General features: G+C 43.0%; 1 protein-coding gene across 3 annotated transcripts in view; it reads left to right on the plus strand.

Annotated features, from left to right (window-relative positions):
- LOC130606486 (contactin-4) overlaps nt 1–16,882 on the plus strand; it is a 341,120-nt gene extending 324,238 nt beyond the window's left edge. For 2 of the 3 annotated variants that reach the window (XM_057422890.1, XM_057422891.1), the window contains 11 exons: nt 1,056–1,231; nt 3,251–3,371; nt 5,879–6,037; nt 6,751–6,900; nt 8,268–8,338; nt 10,149–10,383; nt 10,920–11,035; nt 11,496–11,682; nt 12,172–12,284; nt 13,752–13,920; nt 15,036–16,882. In XM_057422890.1, coding sequence (XP_057278873.1) covers nt 1,056–1,231; nt 3,251–3,371; nt 5,879–6,037; nt 6,751–6,900; nt 8,268–8,338; nt 10,149–10,383; nt 10,920–11,035; nt 11,496–11,682; nt 12,172–12,284; nt 13,752–13,920; nt 15,036–15,136 — 1,598 coding nt within the window. In that variant the 3' untranslated portion in view covers nt 15,137–16,882. The remainder of the gene's footprint in view (nt 1–1,055; nt 1,232–3,250; nt 3,372–5,878; nt 6,038–6,750; nt 6,901–8,267; nt 8,339–10,148; nt 10,384–10,919; nt 11,036–11,495; nt 11,683–12,171; nt 12,285–13,751; nt 13,921–15,035) is intronic. The other variant, XM_057422892.1, reaches the window with a different exon arrangement.
- The last annotated feature ends 221 nt before the right edge of the window (nt 16,883–17,103 follow it).

The raw sequence follows: 17,103 nt of genomic DNA on the forward strand, positions 1-17,103 counted from the left end.
CACAGGTATCCACAGATTTGTGGGATTTCCTTTTGGTAATGTCATGTTTAGGACGATGCCTGTTCTCACCTTTCCTCTGTTTCACCTCCCCAAAATCCTTGCTCAGTTCTTGTTCAACAGGTGAGTGACATCCCATGTAAGACCACGGAGGTCCTAAGAGGTGAGTCAGTCTGACCTGCTAAGTGAGTCAGAAAGGCTACACATTAGTCAGAGGAGCTACTACACCCAGAGCCAAATTTTAGCCCAACACCTCTCTGTCTGACATTACTACAGGATTTGCCTTATTGAGGGGAAACTTTTGGCTTCCATGGTGTGAAAGGTTTGGTTGGTATTGCTCATTGTTTATGCTTTGTATGGGCCCCCCTCACACAAAAAAAAAACTACCTGGATTTAAAACATAAAACCATCCACCAGAGAACATGGCCAGTATTTAAACAAGTTTTCAATAAACATAACATAAAACAATATTATTAATCTTATCTTTCTCTTGCTAGGTCTGAGGAGATATCACTCGTGTTTTTAATATATCCTTTTTCATTCCAGTGTTGGAAATTTTACATTGAGAGAGTTTTCTTAAGGCACTGTTTGTTTTAGGAACAACAAAATAGGGTTTTTTTTATGAGCATGGTGAGAGCAATGTAGGACTGTGAAACAAATCTCTGAAGTAAGAAGATTCAAATAAAATCATCTCTGATCTGCAAGCTTTAAAAATAAAAATTAACCAAACCTTTCAGACCTGCTGCGCTCTTTCCCAGCCTTTTCTTTCTTCCTTGTTCATCAGGATGGTGGCTAGAAGAGGATTCTGGAGGATTTATTGATAGTATTTCAGTCCAACAACTAGAGAATGGTATTGGAGGATAAAATCAGAGATGTGACTGCTGCTTGTTGCATTAAGGATCTTCCTAAGTGATTACTGGAAATTTTCAAGTTCTGGTGGCAATGCTGCAGTTGCGGTAGACTGCTTAGCATCTTTCTCAGCTCTGCATGTCCCTCCATGTCTCAGGAGGACAGGATTAATGCTTTTTTTCCCCCTGTTTTTTCTTTGTTGTTTGTAGATCCGACCAGGGTTATGGTGTCACCTTTCAGCATGGATGTCACTGTTGGAGAAAGTATTGTCTTGCCTTGTCAGGTATCTCATGATCACTCACTAGATATCATGTTTACCTGGTCATTTAATGGACACCTGATAGACTTCGAAAAAGATGGGGATCACTTTGAAAGAGTTGGAGGGGTAAGTATTAATACTAAAGTAATCTCCTTACAGTAATAAAAGTAAGGAACATAGAAAAGAGCTCCTAATAGAAGGAAAGAGCTTGCCTAAGTTGATAGTAGATGTTATCTTGTGTTTTATAGACTGAGATGATGAATATTGCCAATATACTACTTCATTATAGTTAGTGTAGAATTTTTATGATTTCTTAATGACATTAACTAAAATCTGCTCATGTGAACGATGTGTTAACATTGCAGTGGAATGTATGTCAGAAGACCTGTTATATGTTTTCTCATTGCAAAACTAAATGCCTTTTCATCAAGGAAGTAGTCTATAATAGTTTTTCTCTGGCTGTAACAATAAAAGAAATGTAAAATATAGCAGTTGTAGAACTTTGTATTTATGCAGAAAATAGTGGAAAAATCAGAGGATATCCTCAAATTTGTTTAGGCAGTGTTTGTTGGCATGCCTATCTGTGTCCTCCTCTTGTGACCCCATGCTCAGAACAAGTATTTTCCTCAACACAAAATAATCCACATGGTATCACCAACCATCAGAGATGACATTTCTTTTCAGTATTATCTGTGCACAGTCCCTGGCAGTGTCACACTGGTATCTTTGGGTTGTTGTGTGTTTATGGAAAAGCCCATTGGTACCCACTTACAATGCAAACTTGTGCAATGTGCAGAGAATTGTTTATTGGAATGTTGAAAAGGTTGGACTTGATGATCTGAAAGGTCTTTTCCCAACCTAGTTGAATCTATGATTCTATGGTTCTATGTTCATGGGAATCTGATAGCTAGAAGAGTCAGATGTGAAATGATGGTTAGACTGCCCATTAAGTACAGCCCTGGCCACACTGTTGCTCAAGGTCATAATCAAGTGGCAGGTATGGAGAAGAAGTAGTATGTAGATAGGAGTTACTTTCCATTGTTAGGAGAAAGGAAAATCTGCTTGGGTAAGTTGTCATTTTCTGCCTTTCCAGGGAGGTTTAGGATGAGACAGCCCATGGCAAGGTAAGGATGTCTATGATGGCCCCTCCCTGCTTGATTTTCTCTGCTGGAGGTAGAAAACTGGAAGAGGTTTTGCATGTTTCTCTGAGGGAGGTTTTATAGAGACACATGCTCTGCTGGATCTAAGCAGCCTGGCAGTACGTGTTTCCTTTTGTCAGGAGTGAAATTTAATGCTGAAAGGAAAAGGAAATACAATCTACAAGCCTTGCTGTTATCCCTACAAAAATCATTGAAAGATGCATTTAAAGATTGGTGCCTATGGCACACATCAGCAGCAACAGATTTTTCTGGCGGCTGTGCCTGATTGGCCTGCAAAGCTAAAATTGCAAACTTTATTAATATTCTTTAGTTAGAAAGCCACAATCACAAGGGTACTCTGAGACTTCTAATATATTGAATGCTTTGTGTCTCGAGAAGAATTTAGAGTTTTCAGCTTCCTGTACGTACAGAAACCTAATTAGTTCTATTCAACAGTTAATCAGACATGCACTTGGCGTTTGGAAAACAAATTACCGCTGTTAGGTGATACAAGATTTCCTCGGAGAGTGCTGTTCTCATGATCTTTAGCACAAAAACGCCGGGCAATCAAAATGCTGGCCGTAGTACAAAGCCATGAAACTATTGCAGATGTCTCATAATTTGGGCTGGTTTTCACTTGTGAAATAGATGTAGACACAACTTGGGTATGTGAATACCAGAGAGGCTATAAACTGGATATCCAGAGATAAAAGAGGAATCAGAGCGAACCTGCCCTATGTAAGCTTTGTCACATTGTTTTAATGGGGAAACTGCTTAACGGACCCAAACCAGGCTCCCCTGCCCCTTGTCAGAGCCATAATTTTAGGACGCTCCCGCTCTTACCTTCAAGGCAGACACATATAATTTTAATAGGCCACGGCTTGCATTACTAATGTTTTCATCAGCCAGTGTAAAGTAAATCCATTAGTCACAGTGTCCTTCATGTGATAATGATGTTTAGCGCTCATTAAAAAGTAATTGTAACCACTTTTCCCTACTTTATCAGCAGGATTCAGCTGGTGATTTGATGATCAGAAGCATCCAGCTGAAGCATGCTGGAAAATACGTCTGCATGGTGCAAACAAGTGTGGACAAGCTATCAGCTGCTGCAGACCTCATTGTAAGAGGTATTTGAATTTTGTTACTGTTGTTGTTGTAAAATCTCTTTTTGATTTTTTTTTTTTTCCTGCCTTCTGCTGCTGGTAAGACAGTTCCTGGGCTTGAAGATATTCATTGGGATCCCAGCACCTTGTAATTAGTCTCAGAAATGAGCTCTAAATACACACTGGGTTTCACAATATGTTTTCAAACAGTGCATATAAAGATGCTTTCATACATACTTAGAGAACAGACACGCAACACAGATAAACACGCTAGTACTTGTGTCCTGAATGCAAAACTTGCACCAAGTGAGCTCGTTTAATTGATGAACTGCACAGCAGAAATAGTATCCAGCTTCTTCACTGCATTTCTGCTAAACAGTTTTGTTCCTTTTCTAGAATAAATATGATTTAGTAACTTCACTGATACATCAAGTTCTGTGCCTTACCCTACACAGGTGACTTTAACAGAGATGCAATCAGTTAACCTGAGTCTGTATCCTTACAATAAATATGATCTATATTTTTCTGCTTGTTAGCTCTCAGGAAAGCAAAATTTGGTGCTGCTCAGTACCTGCTGCCCTCAGTTCTCATAGACCCCAAGAAAATCATAGTTTGCACGTTCTCCATATAATGTAAGTTCTCTGGCAGCTCAGTGAAAGAGAGGAAAGCATGAAAAAGAAGTAAGAAATTCCCTCTTTATCAAAGCTGTGCCAGAGTAAAATGTGCAAGATTAGAACTGAACTTCCATTGAGAAATGTGCCCTTGTCTCTAGCTGGGTGTTCTGTTACCCTCATAATACTGTTATGCTTTTCACCATGTTTCCCCCATAGGTGCATGAACACAGACATTCTTAGCCCTGTGCGGCACAAAGCACTGGCTCCCTGGAGGCAGCAGAGCTGCTGCTCTCCTCCCCAGGAGGTTGCTCCCTATTACACTAACTCACAGGTTTTGTTGCAGCATGGTTTCAGATTAATTTTCTGTCGTTTTGCACAACCATTTCAAAACAGCCTCCACTGGGCACCTCGGTTGGGTAATTTCCTTACTAGTGCCTCTGTAAACAAGCATGAGGAACATTGCATTCTCACAAGAAAATGACCCTTGATGATGGTAAAAATACTGATCTTGTCACTCCCTGAAAACATCAGTGGGGGCATCTCTGTCTAGGCCAGTGGCCCCATGGCTACGCTGAGAGTTGTGCTGTATTATCTCGCCACCAGCATGAAAGTTGGCAAGTATCACAAGGCTGTGAGAGCGGAGGAGGGGTGAATGACTGATGCGTAAATAGATCTTTCTGAATAATTTTTAGAGTTTTTTAAATATTGGAGTTATGTCAGATTAATAAGAGACTAGATACTGGAATAAAAATGAATTATTTATGTCAGGGAATATCAAAGGAGAGCACACAGAAGTGACCCCTGGCACTGGTACACACAGATCAGGCCACTTGCCCGGGGTGGAATTTTCTCACGCCTTCAGAACAGAAGCACGTGTCTGTCAGCAGCCCTGGAATACTTGCTAAATCAATAACTGATAAGTTTTCCCTCTCTTTCCCTGCTGTAGCCTGCACCCTGCAAAGAAGGACATTCTGAAATGTGGGGAATAACCATGGCTATTCCAAGACATGAAGTGAGGACAGGTTTCAGCCTCTGCCAAGCAGCGGGATTAATTTGTGAAGCATACAGTGCGATTTCATTTCTCTGGTATAACTTGCAGCGCAGGACCAAAGGAGCTGACTGCTCTGTGAGGCTGTGTTGAGTGGCTGCTCCCCCCAGCAAAAGAATTTAAAGTTTTAATTTCTGAGAAATTAAATCCGGCTAGACCTGCTGAAACTTTCCTTTTAAAGGCAGGATGTTGGAAGGTTTTGGGGTATTTTTAGATATTTAAACACATCCATCTCTCAGAATATCGTATGAGAATAATTTTAGTCCACAGAGTGAGTTGCAAGAGGAGAGTTTGCTGCTTGAGGTGGTGCTTTTGGGGAGGGACTTCACCTCAGGTACCTCTGCTGAGACAAATGGCTGTATGATACAGGAGAGAGGTATTCTTTCCTATGTACATCCCACTGTTTAGAAAGAACCCAGCAGTGAAGCAGAAAATGTTGGTCCCTACTCAGACATGATGCTACCTACAGGCAGGTCCTTTGTTCTTCTCCAACCTCTGAGTGTATCCAGGCTGCAGCCAAAAACCGCAGTTGTATATTGGCCACTTCTAAAGCAGAAGATGTGAGATGGCAGAGCTGATCCTGAGCACTGCAACGAGTGCCTTACTCTGTATGGTAGCTCAGGTCTGCCATGGGGCTCGGTACACGTGGAGCACCTGGGGGCTGCGGGTGAAGCCGGTGATCTCTGAATCTGTGTATCTCCCCTGTGCCTCCAAATCTAGGCATCTGCTAAATCACAGCTAGGGCTGCACTTATCTCCTCTGCAGGGACTCAGTTGCCACTGTCCTGAGTAAGGGAGGAAGACCACAGCGCTGCTTCCTCAAGTCACTGCAAAGCCTTAAGCACCCCTCTCCTTTAATTCTTCCAACAGGTCCCCCGGGTCCACCAGAAGCTGTGACAATAGATGAAGTCACTGACACCACCGCTCAGCTGTCCTGGAGGCCAGGAGCAGACAACCACAGCCCTATTACAATGTATGTTGTGCAAGCAAGGACCCCCTTCTCAGTGGGATGGCAAGCAGTGAGTACAGGTAGGTCCATTGCCCTACCTGGAAAACATCCATCAGGACCCATGCATCGGCTGAGCAGAGCAGCTCTGCACTCTGAAGTGAAAAGTAATTTGCCTGGCTGCAGGGCTGGTCTTATTAACTAGTTTCAAGTTTGGCAACCCAAAGATTTAGAGTCCAGTCTGCGCTATTACTCATCCATTTTTCTCATGAATGTTTAAGGGAAAACAGAATGAATTCCTATCTTTTGTTGCTGCTCTGGAGATATACAACAGTAATTGTGGTCTATAAAGACATCCCTCAGGGACAGACTGTGTCATCTGGCCTATCTTTAAGTAGAATTATTTTCCTGATAGAGGGAAAAATCCCATGATGTAATTTCTCTTTCCGTCCAAGGTTAATTTTGTTCCAGTAGCCATTAACTAGAGGGAACAGCGTGTTTTAAAAAGAGAAAAATAAAACCCCTTTAAACCTGTTGTCTTGACATTTTGTTTTCAAAAAGTGGCAATTTAGGAAAAACTCAGTAAGAGCTGGAATTTCTGTGCTAAAAGCACATGTTTTAATGCTGCCTCTTCTTTGCAGTTAAAAAAAAAATAGAAAAAAAAGAGAAAATGCCTATCAATCCTTATTCACGTTGTATTTACATTTAAGGGTATCAGGTATGCATGGCCTTTTCACAGCATCTTTAATACTTTGGGTGGGTTTCATTGCATTCCTGACTCATGTTTGTCTCCTAGTTCCAGAGATCATCGATGGCAGGACGTTCACAGCGACAGTGGTGGGCCTGAACCCTTGGGTCGAGTATGAATTTCGAGTAGTGGCTGCCAACCTGATTGGGATTGGAGAGCCCAGCAGACCTTCAGAGAAGAGAAGAACTGAGGAAGCTCGTAAGTAGTGGTGGGCAACTGAGTTAAATCTTGTCAAATAAATGCTCATCAGTGCTAATGGATGTATTGCACTGGAGGAAGCTGAGGAGCGCTTTATGTGCCCATAGCTCTCCTCCCTCATGGCGTGTTATTTGTGTGCACAGAATAGGCAGGGGAAGTTGTGGATCTCATGATGGGCTCTTTTGCTCACTTCATGGTGTCTGGAGTATGAGAAGACTTCATGTCCTTTTCCTGCAGAAAGCAATGATTTTCCTCAAAAGATATTTGGGCGGGTTTTTTGGAAAATGCTACCCAGTATCCACTGATGAGAGAGATGAACTCTGAAACAGTCCTTCTGGTTTCCCATGATCAATCTGATGGAAGGCATCAGGGAGTCTTCATCAGGAACTTCAGTGATAGAACAAGGGGTAATGTGTTTAAACTTAAACAGAGGAAATACAGTTAGATATAAGGAAGGAGTTCTTTACTGTGAGGGTGGTGAGGCACTGGAATGGGTTGCCCAAAGATGTGGTGAATGCTCCATCCATGGTGGTGTTCAAGGCCAAGTTGGGCAGAGCCTTGGGTGAAATGGTCTAGTGTGAGGTGTCCCTGCCTGCAGTAGAGGAGTGGAACTCAATGATCTTAAGGTCCTCTCCAGCCTTAAGAGCTATGAAGCTCTGGAACACAGACTACAGCACATTGAGAGCAGGAGTTTGAGCTTCGCAACTGCAGAGTCAGCAGTCTGTTGATGCTGGGAGCTTCTCTGGTTCTTGGAGTAACTTTGACCTCACCCTGTGGGTCATCAGTGTTGCAGCAATCATCTTGGGCTGCCCTATGAGCTGGATTATTTCAGAAACTTACTGAAGGCTGCTCTTAAGCACACCACTACCTCCTAGAACCACACGGTTTCTGATGGCTGCTGCAGGCACAGCATAACCATGAGAGCTTTAATGCTGCTTCATGCTGTCCCTGTCTTGTGACCTGGCAGAAAGGGGTCACAGCAAGGTATAGACTCAGCATGTGGTTGCAGGGATATGTGTTTAGGCTATGGGAAACTCCTGGTAAGTGGCTCCTTTGTTATCCTTCAGGCTGTAATGGAATAGAATATGAAATAGGAAAACAAAAGCCCTTTTTCATGGAAGATAAATGTTTAAACTAAACAATTAGTGACTGAACACACCAGTTAATTGGCATACTTTTAATATACTATTATTGACATACTTTTAATATGCTGTTTGCCATGGCAAATTAGGCATTTCCTAATAGTGTTTCTGTTACCCAGCAGGGGCAGGCCAGCAGAGTTCTGTTGCTGTGTAGGTCTGTTCCATTTCAATGCGCTTTTCTGGTTTCAAAGTTGCCACTTGCATCTTCTGCATCTTTTTTTGCAGTTCCTGAAGTGACCCCAGCTAACGTCAGTGGAGGTGGAGGGAGCAAGTCTGAGCTGGTCATTACTTGGGAGGTAAGTGGAGTCCAAACAGAGGTGAACATTAATATGGTCCTGACCTAAATGCACCTTTTCACCCTGCACCAGTGAAGGTTCTGTAGATTTCAAATGGCTTGCAGTAAAAAAGCCCAGATTGTGTGATAAAAATAACAGAGCTAAACTTCTTCCCCTCCCCAGGCCCCTGTGCAGGGAAGCCAGCAGAGAAGTGCTGTGCAGGGGACCATGGGGAACACATCGTTGCTTGGACACAAGCTCAGTTCCCCCGACTCTAAGCACATCTGTACTCATATGGCAAAACACAGATGGGCAGAAACCACCTGAGGGATAAAACAGAGTTTGTGAGGCCAGACATGGAATGTCCTGACCCGGCTGAGAATCCTTGTGGCTGGCTCCCAAGCTTCATCCTTCATCCCTGTGCTGGGATATATGGCAGCAAATAGTTAAGAGCACAGTGCGTTGCATGCTGGCTTTCATCACTGCTAATGAAAGCCAGCAAGAGGAGATGCAGAGATGACAAATGTTTAATATTCCTTAAGGCAGCTGGGGTTAGAACTTTAGTCATTTGTCTGCTCGTATTTTCATGTTACAATGCGATGCAGCTGGCATATTTTTCTGAATAATGAACTTCACTGGACACGCTAACACTTCCACTTAGCTCTATTTCTGACCAAGCTGGCAGAATGAATCACCAGAGATATTTTTAAGGTTATTAAAATACTATAAATGGGATTTTGTCCTTACCACACAGCTTAATGTGCTAAATTTCCTCCTCTGTTGGACTAATTAGCTACGCTGTGTCTCCTATAGATACTGCAATATGTTTCAAAAACACACATGGCAAGAACATCAGCCATTGACTTGAGACGTAATTTGCACAAAATATAATTAGTATTTTGATAGAACAGTCAGTTTAGTCTTTTAAATGTCCAGAGGCCTTTTCTTTATGTTCTGGTGTATTTTTCAGGATTTTCGGTACAGAGAAATAAGCAGTCACCGAAAAGTAACCCCTTCACGTGCTTAAGCACCATGGACATCTGTGGGAGAGGGGCCCATAATTAGAGACTATTTTAATACATCGAAGATTTGGGGTTCGATGCAGCTTTTAGGGGGCTGCAAGGCTGAGGGTAGGAAGTGTCAGTGTATCCAGAAGTGACGAGGTGACAGGTTGCTTCTTCTAGCTGTTACCTAGCACTTACCTGCCCTTCTCCATCACGTTTGTTACAAGTCACTCCCTGCCATCATGGTCTATTTACAGGTCATGTCACACAGGACGCAGAGAGTTAGCTGGCCTGGTCTGGGTCACTGTGTGGCAACAGGCCAGCAAGGGATCACCAGCCCCATGCTGTCTGGGACATTGTGAGGATGTGTTTTTCAGGGCTTCACGTGCAATTCCAAAGACATGAGAGCAGCTGCATGTGTATTGGGAAATCAGGAATCATGTCCTTAGTTCAGCCCAACAAACCTCAGGCCTTTGGTCATTGCAGTGCCTGGAATTACTGACATTGTTACTGGAGGCTCCATCTAGCCAGTGAGGAAGGTGGGCGTCTACAAAGGTGAATTAAGTCTTAGGTGAAGTGTCTTCCGGAGGTGCTTCTTTCACCCCTGCCTAGAGGGAGCTTGCAGAGCAGGAAGGCTCTAGCACAGACAGGATGGGATGAATTCAGGTTAGATGCAAAGCAGGACTCAAGCCACCTCCCATCTCCAATGCTCTGTCTAGCACAGTAGCTTTAGAAGGACGCAGAGGCGTTAGCCAGCATGCAGGCAGGGAGATAAATGCATGGCACTGCTGACAGTGCTGTTTCTCCCATGGTCTGCCTGCCCACAGACAGTGCCTGAGGAGCTGCAGAACGGAGGCGGCTTCGGGTACGTGGTGGCCTTCCGCCCCTTTGGCACCGTCAGCTGGATGCAGACCGTCGTGGCCTCCCCAGATGCCGCCAGATACGTCTTCCGCAACGAGACCTTGCCGCCCTTCTCCCCCTATGAAGTTAAAGTGGGGGTCTACAACAACAAGGGGGAAGGGTCATTCAGCCCCGTGACCGTCGTCTACTCAGCAGAAGAAGGTAGAGCCAGGAGCCCACCCCACCGCCTCTCCCTCCTCCCTGCTGCTAGACATGGAGGGGGTTGGCCGGGTCTGAAAGGGTTTTGTATCCACCTTGACATATCCTTTGATACCTAATCCTTGCTCTGATTTATAATAAATGGCGAGCCGTGATTAATTCTTTTCATAGTCATTAAAATAACATTAATCGTAATGAAATCTTTTGATATTAATGGAAAAGTAATATGTAATCTGGGAAGAATTCCTCCGAGATTTGGAATGAATTAATGTCCACTGATTAGAAAATGTTCCCTCTTGTCCTAATTACAGTACATGGTATCCTGGGTTGAGTTTAGTAATGACATCTTATTATTTCTTAGGTAGAGGAGCGGTGCTGTCTGCCAGAGGCTGACAGGCCATTGTTATGAAATGTGGAAGTTTATTTTGGTCGCATGCTTCTTTTCTCATGCAATAAAGAAAATAAATCCCTTGAAGTCTGGGACTAATTGAACATAAAAGTGAGAACTCTGTGTTTTATTTTTAACTCCTCTTATGCAGAGCCAACGAGACCCCCAACCACTGTTTTGGCCAGAAGTCTTTCTGCCTCAGATGTTGAAGTTTCTTGGGCTCCCCCTTGGGAAAACCAGAACAAAGGAAGAATACAGGGATATGAGGTATGGAAACACAACACAGCCTCAGTACTAAGCCTTAAAGAGAAACAGAGATACATCACAGGCAGTCATTGCAGTGCTGCTCCTGCCGGCCATAGGGTATGTGGGTTCCTGTGGTGTATTTGGTTCCTTTTATCTCTTCAATATGTGGAGATTTCTGTCACACGGTAAATAATTATACATCTTTCTGTGTGTGATCTGGCTGAAAATTGAGAGCAGAGGTTGCTGAGAGAAATCTGCATGAAAGTGCTTCCATGGCCAGGCAGTGTCTGAGGTGCTGGGGAGGGAGCACTGCAGTCAGGCGGGTGTTTCTAGCTAGGATCAAGAAAGCATTGTAGCAGGGTGCAAGTTCTGTCCCTATGGCTCTTGCACTTTGGGCAGCAGTGCCACAGTTAGTGCTGGAAATGACGGGTGTGCCAGCCCGTAGCTGGAGATAAGCACACGTACCTGCTCTGCTTCTCAGGTCAGATGTTGGAGACATGACGAAAAGGAAGAGAACGCAAAAAGGATTCGGACGGTTGGCAATCAAACATCTACAAAAGTCAGCAACCTGAGAGGCAACGCGCTGTACCACTTGGCAGTCAGGGCGTACAACACGGCTGGGACCGGCCCCTCCAGTGCCGCAGTCAATGTCACCACCAAAAAGCCACGTGAGTGTCTGCAAGGATGGGGGCCTCTTGCCTGGGAGGCTTTCTGCTTGTGCTCTCTTCTCTCATTTTCAGGCTTTGCTGAGTCTGAAGGAGCTGTCAGGCTTTTCTTTGCTGGGTTTTTGTGCAGAAGACTTAGCAACCGCCTTTTATTTTTTGTGAGGCTCTTCCCCGTGTTAAGTAAGCAGAGCATGCAAAACTGAATCACAGCTGTGCAGGCAAATTAAATATTTATCTCGTCGTTCAAGACGGCTTTCTTCTTTTGGTCTCAGGCATGTTGAGCAACTGACCGAATCCTTTTTTATTTAGAGCACTGTGTTGTGTCACACCTCTGTGACCTTGAGGACACAGAGCAGTGAAACAGCTCATCAGCTTTCCAGAGTGATAGGGCTCTAGGCATGCTCAGCAATGGTGGGGGAAGCCTTACTGGGAGGGATCCAACAGGAAAACATTGCTCCTTAATAATACAGTGCTGTGTATACTCTTATATAGCACCGAGTCAGCCCCCTGGAAACATCATATGGAATTCATCTGACTCCAAGATCATACTGAACTGGGACCAAGTGAAAGCACTGGATAACGAGTCAGAAGTGAGAGGCTACAAAGTGAGTATTTTGTTAGCACAGGCAGCTGGACAACACTGCCCTCCACCAGCTCACTCATCACTCCCTGATCCTGCAGCAAATCCTCACTAAGCGTAGCTGTCACTGGGTTCTGGTATAGGGCTACAGGGAACATTTCCATGAATACAGTGTCGAGTAGGGGTTTATAGTAAGACCAGACAAGGCATTTTTCATGGTACTTACATGGTTTTCCAGAAACAGAGGTCATATCTGTATAGAGTGAGTACCTTCTCAGCCTACAGACCTCAACCTGCTCCTTCCCTGAGAAGCTCCTACCTGCAGGACTGCTCTCCTGCCTTCGGTGGAAACCTTCCAAAGGCTGTAGTTGACTCCTTAATTGCAGACAAATAAAATGCTTTTTTAATAGCTCCCATTTTCTTCAGAAAGCAAAGCGAAAAGGAAAAGAAAGAGCATCCTCATTAGAAGCAGTTTTAATAGGGTATAATTTAACCGGAGAGAAATCTTGGGAAAAATTCAGCTCTGTCACCTTCCACAAGGGTTTAATTTGGCCTAAAGAAGACATCGGTGTACAATTGCCAGCCATTGTCTTGAGGGTTGAGTCGTGCAAGCATTTCCCACCACAGCTTGAAATGATGAAGAGCCTGGACATGCTTTGTATTTTGTTCACAATCTGGAATGCCAGCGGCATTGGCTTTACCAGCCTGTACCAGCTCTCCTGAATTTCTGCACTGGCTTTTAAGTATCTCTGGTGCACTGTATCAGATTATCAAAAAGAAGTAATTCCTCGGGGTTTTTAGTTAAAACCTCAGATGAATCTCAGCAGTTTGGACCAACTTTTCACTACGTATTTTAGGTTTGAAATGCAAATTAAGTTGTCAATTGAAAGAGGATGGGAGAGATTCATCACCCTGAAAAAGCAAACCCTGTCTAGTGGGTTTCTAAGAAGCCCTCTTTTAACTTACTGATGGGATAGCACAGCCAGACTGATTTCTTTCCTGAACCATAGCAAAACATTGCCCATTTTTTATCTTTTTTTCTGGCATTTGTCGCAATTTATGATCTAAATTAGTAAAATTCCCAGATCTTAGAAGACCATTCAAAAAAAATCATTTATTCTGGGAAGCCATTTGTGGCACCGCATCAAATACCTCAACCTAGTTCCCTGAAGAAACATAATAATGAGTTTCTGGCCTCTATAAATTAGCCTTGGGATTTATTTTAGCTTCATAAAGTTAAAGATTTCATGAAGGTGCTCCCCCAGCTACCTGTGCTGTTTGGTACTGCACATGGGCATCACCCTCCTCCCGGTGTCACCTCCCCACCCCAAGCACTGTCACTGCTGTGCTGGGTCCCCAGCAAAACCCCAGCAGCCCCTCTGAGACCAGGCCATGTGTCTGACCATCAGAGGCAGGGAAAGATCTGGACGACCTTGGGGCAATGGCCATCTCTGCCATTTCTGCCCCCTTTTCTCTCTCCCCTTTGCTGCAGGTTTTGTACAGGTGGAACAGGCAGAGCAGCACATCTGTAATAGAAACGAATAAAACCTCCGTGGAGCTCTCGCTGCCATTCGATGAGGACTACATCATCGAGATAAAGCCAATCAGCGATGGGGGTGATGGCAGCAGCAGTGAACAAATCCGAATTCCAAAGATATCAAGTAAGGATGGGAGGAACCAGGGTCCCGCATGGGCGCTCTGGGATCCCCAGTCCCTCTATCCCTGCTGTTGGGGCAGACCTGCTTCACCCCGTCACTGTTTTCACCTAGAAGCAGGATGAAGCAGAGAAGGGCCGGGCTGTAAGTCTGGCCATTTCCCAGGCAGGGAGCTGAAACCCAGACTTACCTGGGACCAGTGGTCACTCTGGCCCACATTTCTGATTTCATACTGAATCAAGATTAAACCATAAGAAATGCCATCATAAGTAGTTATATTTGTATTTTTCTAGACACTTTTCACTCTCTTACTTCCCTACTCGTATATATGTACAATATATTGTTTCACTGCAATTCACTGTAACAAAATATCAAATGCAGTGTATAGAGGTTTTAAATTTATAAGGCTACTGTATAGCCATATTCCATTGTGTGTTGGATACATAAATATGTATTTAGGGAAATGAGGTTGTGTAGAAGAACAAACAGGCAAGAGAGTATTTTATTACACAACATTGCTTTTGCAAAATCTCCATGTCCCATCTTCCATTAATAATGCCACAGTTTATAAGCTGCATTAAATCAGGAGCCTCTGCAATGCAGGAATATGGCATTAAAATTACAGCAATGTAAAAAACCCTGAGTGAGATCAGAATTCTCTTCACCATGGTTGTACACTGTGGCTATATAAACCATACAGAGGAATTTAATCAGCAGACACAGGAGAGGTAGGAGAGGAGGAACACATGCCAGTTCTTATTTGGCTCAGCACAGTGGGCACAGGTACACAGCTCCTCCGGGATGCAGATTGCTCCAGGCTGGTGCCATAAGGAACAGCTTGAATGTAGTACAATTGTAAGAAAAATAAAATAATAAGTAAACAGGCCCTGAAGTAATACAATTGTAAGTAGCCTCAACACAACAGCAGCAGGAATTTGAGTTCAATGGAAAACTCAGTTAGAGAGGTGAAGTGCAGTGAAAAGGAGGTTATGTGGGGTCTGACCTCCCGGCCACCTCCACACTTCCTTGGAGGAGCCAGAATTAATCTCTTGGGTTTGGGGTTAATGAGGGCTGCTCTTGTCACCACTGGCTCATTTTCTCCCCCTCTTTCCTTTGCTCAGATGCATACGCAAGAGGATCCGGCTCATCCACCTCCAATGCCTGTACACTGTCAGCCATCAGCACGATAATGATATCGCTCACAGCTCGCTCCAGTTTATGACAAAAATCACATAAAGGACTTCTCGTTTATAATATAAGCAACATTTAGCTAGTTGTTTTGAAGACACCCAGTACTAAGTAATATTGTGGTTTGAGTACATCTTACTACTGGAAAAATGTTTATGCTTCTTTAGGAATGGCATTATACAGTACTTCCTCAAAGCAAATATAGCTTTGTCTGAAGTTTCCTTGGAAACTCTGCAATGCACTGAAAACATCTGTAATATGATGTTACCAAAGCAGTTTACATATGTCCTTATATGCATATTTTTTATTATATATTTAGTGTTTTATAGAATTTTTTAAAGTTAACATATGATGTAGATATTAATTTTTCCTCTGCTATAAAATGCTATGGACGACATTACCATGGAAATATTGTTTGGAATTTTTTCCTTTCTGATGGAGAGTTCAACGTTGTTCATAGTAAATTGGCTGCAACTTTACTGTACAGTTTTACAAGGCTACACAAGGCAGAACTGTTCCAGATTGGGTTTGTAATGCGGCTATAGTTAACTGGCAGTTATGATGAGTCTTGTGTTGAATCAAGTGCTTATAACACACAAGATGTTGCATTTTATTCAGAGGTCTAAGCAAGTCAAACTCTAAATACTCAGTAAGAACACTATAACCTTGAAAAAGTACATGAAATTTGGTTGCTTGTGGACTACAGGACATGTAGCTAATATTCTGGCATTGTGCAGCAAGGGTCCATTTTACTGTCTTGAAATAGCTTTGTCTTTATCATGTGTAGCATTAAATTGGGTAGGAATGAAGATACTGCAAAGGTGCGATCTCTGCCTCAAGTGACAAAAAGGAACCTGAAGGAGCAATCCGACAACATGGTTCTCACCTTTGGGTGTAAAGCCAGTGAAGGCCACCTCACTTTGGGAATTTTATTCCAAGGAAATCAGGATACAGCAACCCCGAGATGTAAAAGCTGCTCTGGGCTTGTCCAAACACACGCTGCTTTCCACGTGCATTGGAATATAACTAATCATCTTTCATATGCCACCGTGTAGAAAACTCTTGGGAAGTCCGGTCTGGACCAGGAGCCTCAGAGGAGCTGTGCCGTGCTTCAGGGAGGTGTGGGTAGTCCATGGCAAGGTGGGATTTCTGGTAGTTCTCTCCTAAGAAGTCCGTGTTTCCTTATGAAAACTCTTCATAGGCACCTGAGGTAAAATAGAGTCACGCCGGAAAACGACAATATCCACAGCAAAATAATTCTTCTTAAGAGAAGGACCATTTGTTACTATGGGGTAATTTTGTAAGTTCACTCAGATGGGATAATGCTAGTCAAAGGAAATGGAATTTTCTATAAAATTTTCAAGTTTAAATGCGCTGCAGTGGTATATTATTACTTTTTTTTTTCCTGATAGCTTGAATTTGCCTGTAACTTGTCTTTTTTGCTTACAAAATAATACAGTTAACTTTTAGACCTTCTAAATATATTTATTCAGTAACTCATAATCAGGATTCCACTTGTGTAAAAGTCAGGGGTGTTGACCAGAGAAATATTGTCAGTATTTCAAGCTGTGTTCCTTTCTTAGTTTGATATGGTTACTTCTATGTAAAAAGTAAAAGTAAGAAAAAAACAGAAAAAAACTACAAAACCAAGAAAAATGGAACAAAAAAAAAAGAAGCTGCTGTAGTTTTCTCCCCAGTGTAAATGATATTTATCAGTGATCTAGCAGATGTAATCTTTTTTTAAAGGTATTGGTAATAAATATTCTGTCATTTGTAAAGATACCTGTCTTCCAGGAGCATTTTTCCTCCGTGTTTCATTCTGCCCAGTAACAAACTTCATCACTGCAGTAGCTAGTGCCTGCTGAGATGGTCACTGACATGAAGATACCAAAGAATTGTTGGATTAAGTCAAAACTTTGTGGAGGCAGGAAGAAAAAAAATCTATTTATAAATCTTTGGTCTAATTCTGCTTCCAAACTGACAAAAAAAAAATATTCATGA

This window comes from Pezoporus wallicus, unplaced genomic scaffold (genome assembly GCF_028554395.1).
Source record: "Pezoporus wallicus isolate ANWC-B61680 ecotype Strahan unplaced genomic scaffold, APGP_CSIRO_Pwel_v1 contig_7073, whole genome shotgun sequence".
Classification (NCBI taxonomy): domain Eukaryota; kingdom Metazoa; phylum Chordata; class Aves; order Psittaciformes; family Psittacidae; genus Pezoporus; species Pezoporus wallicus.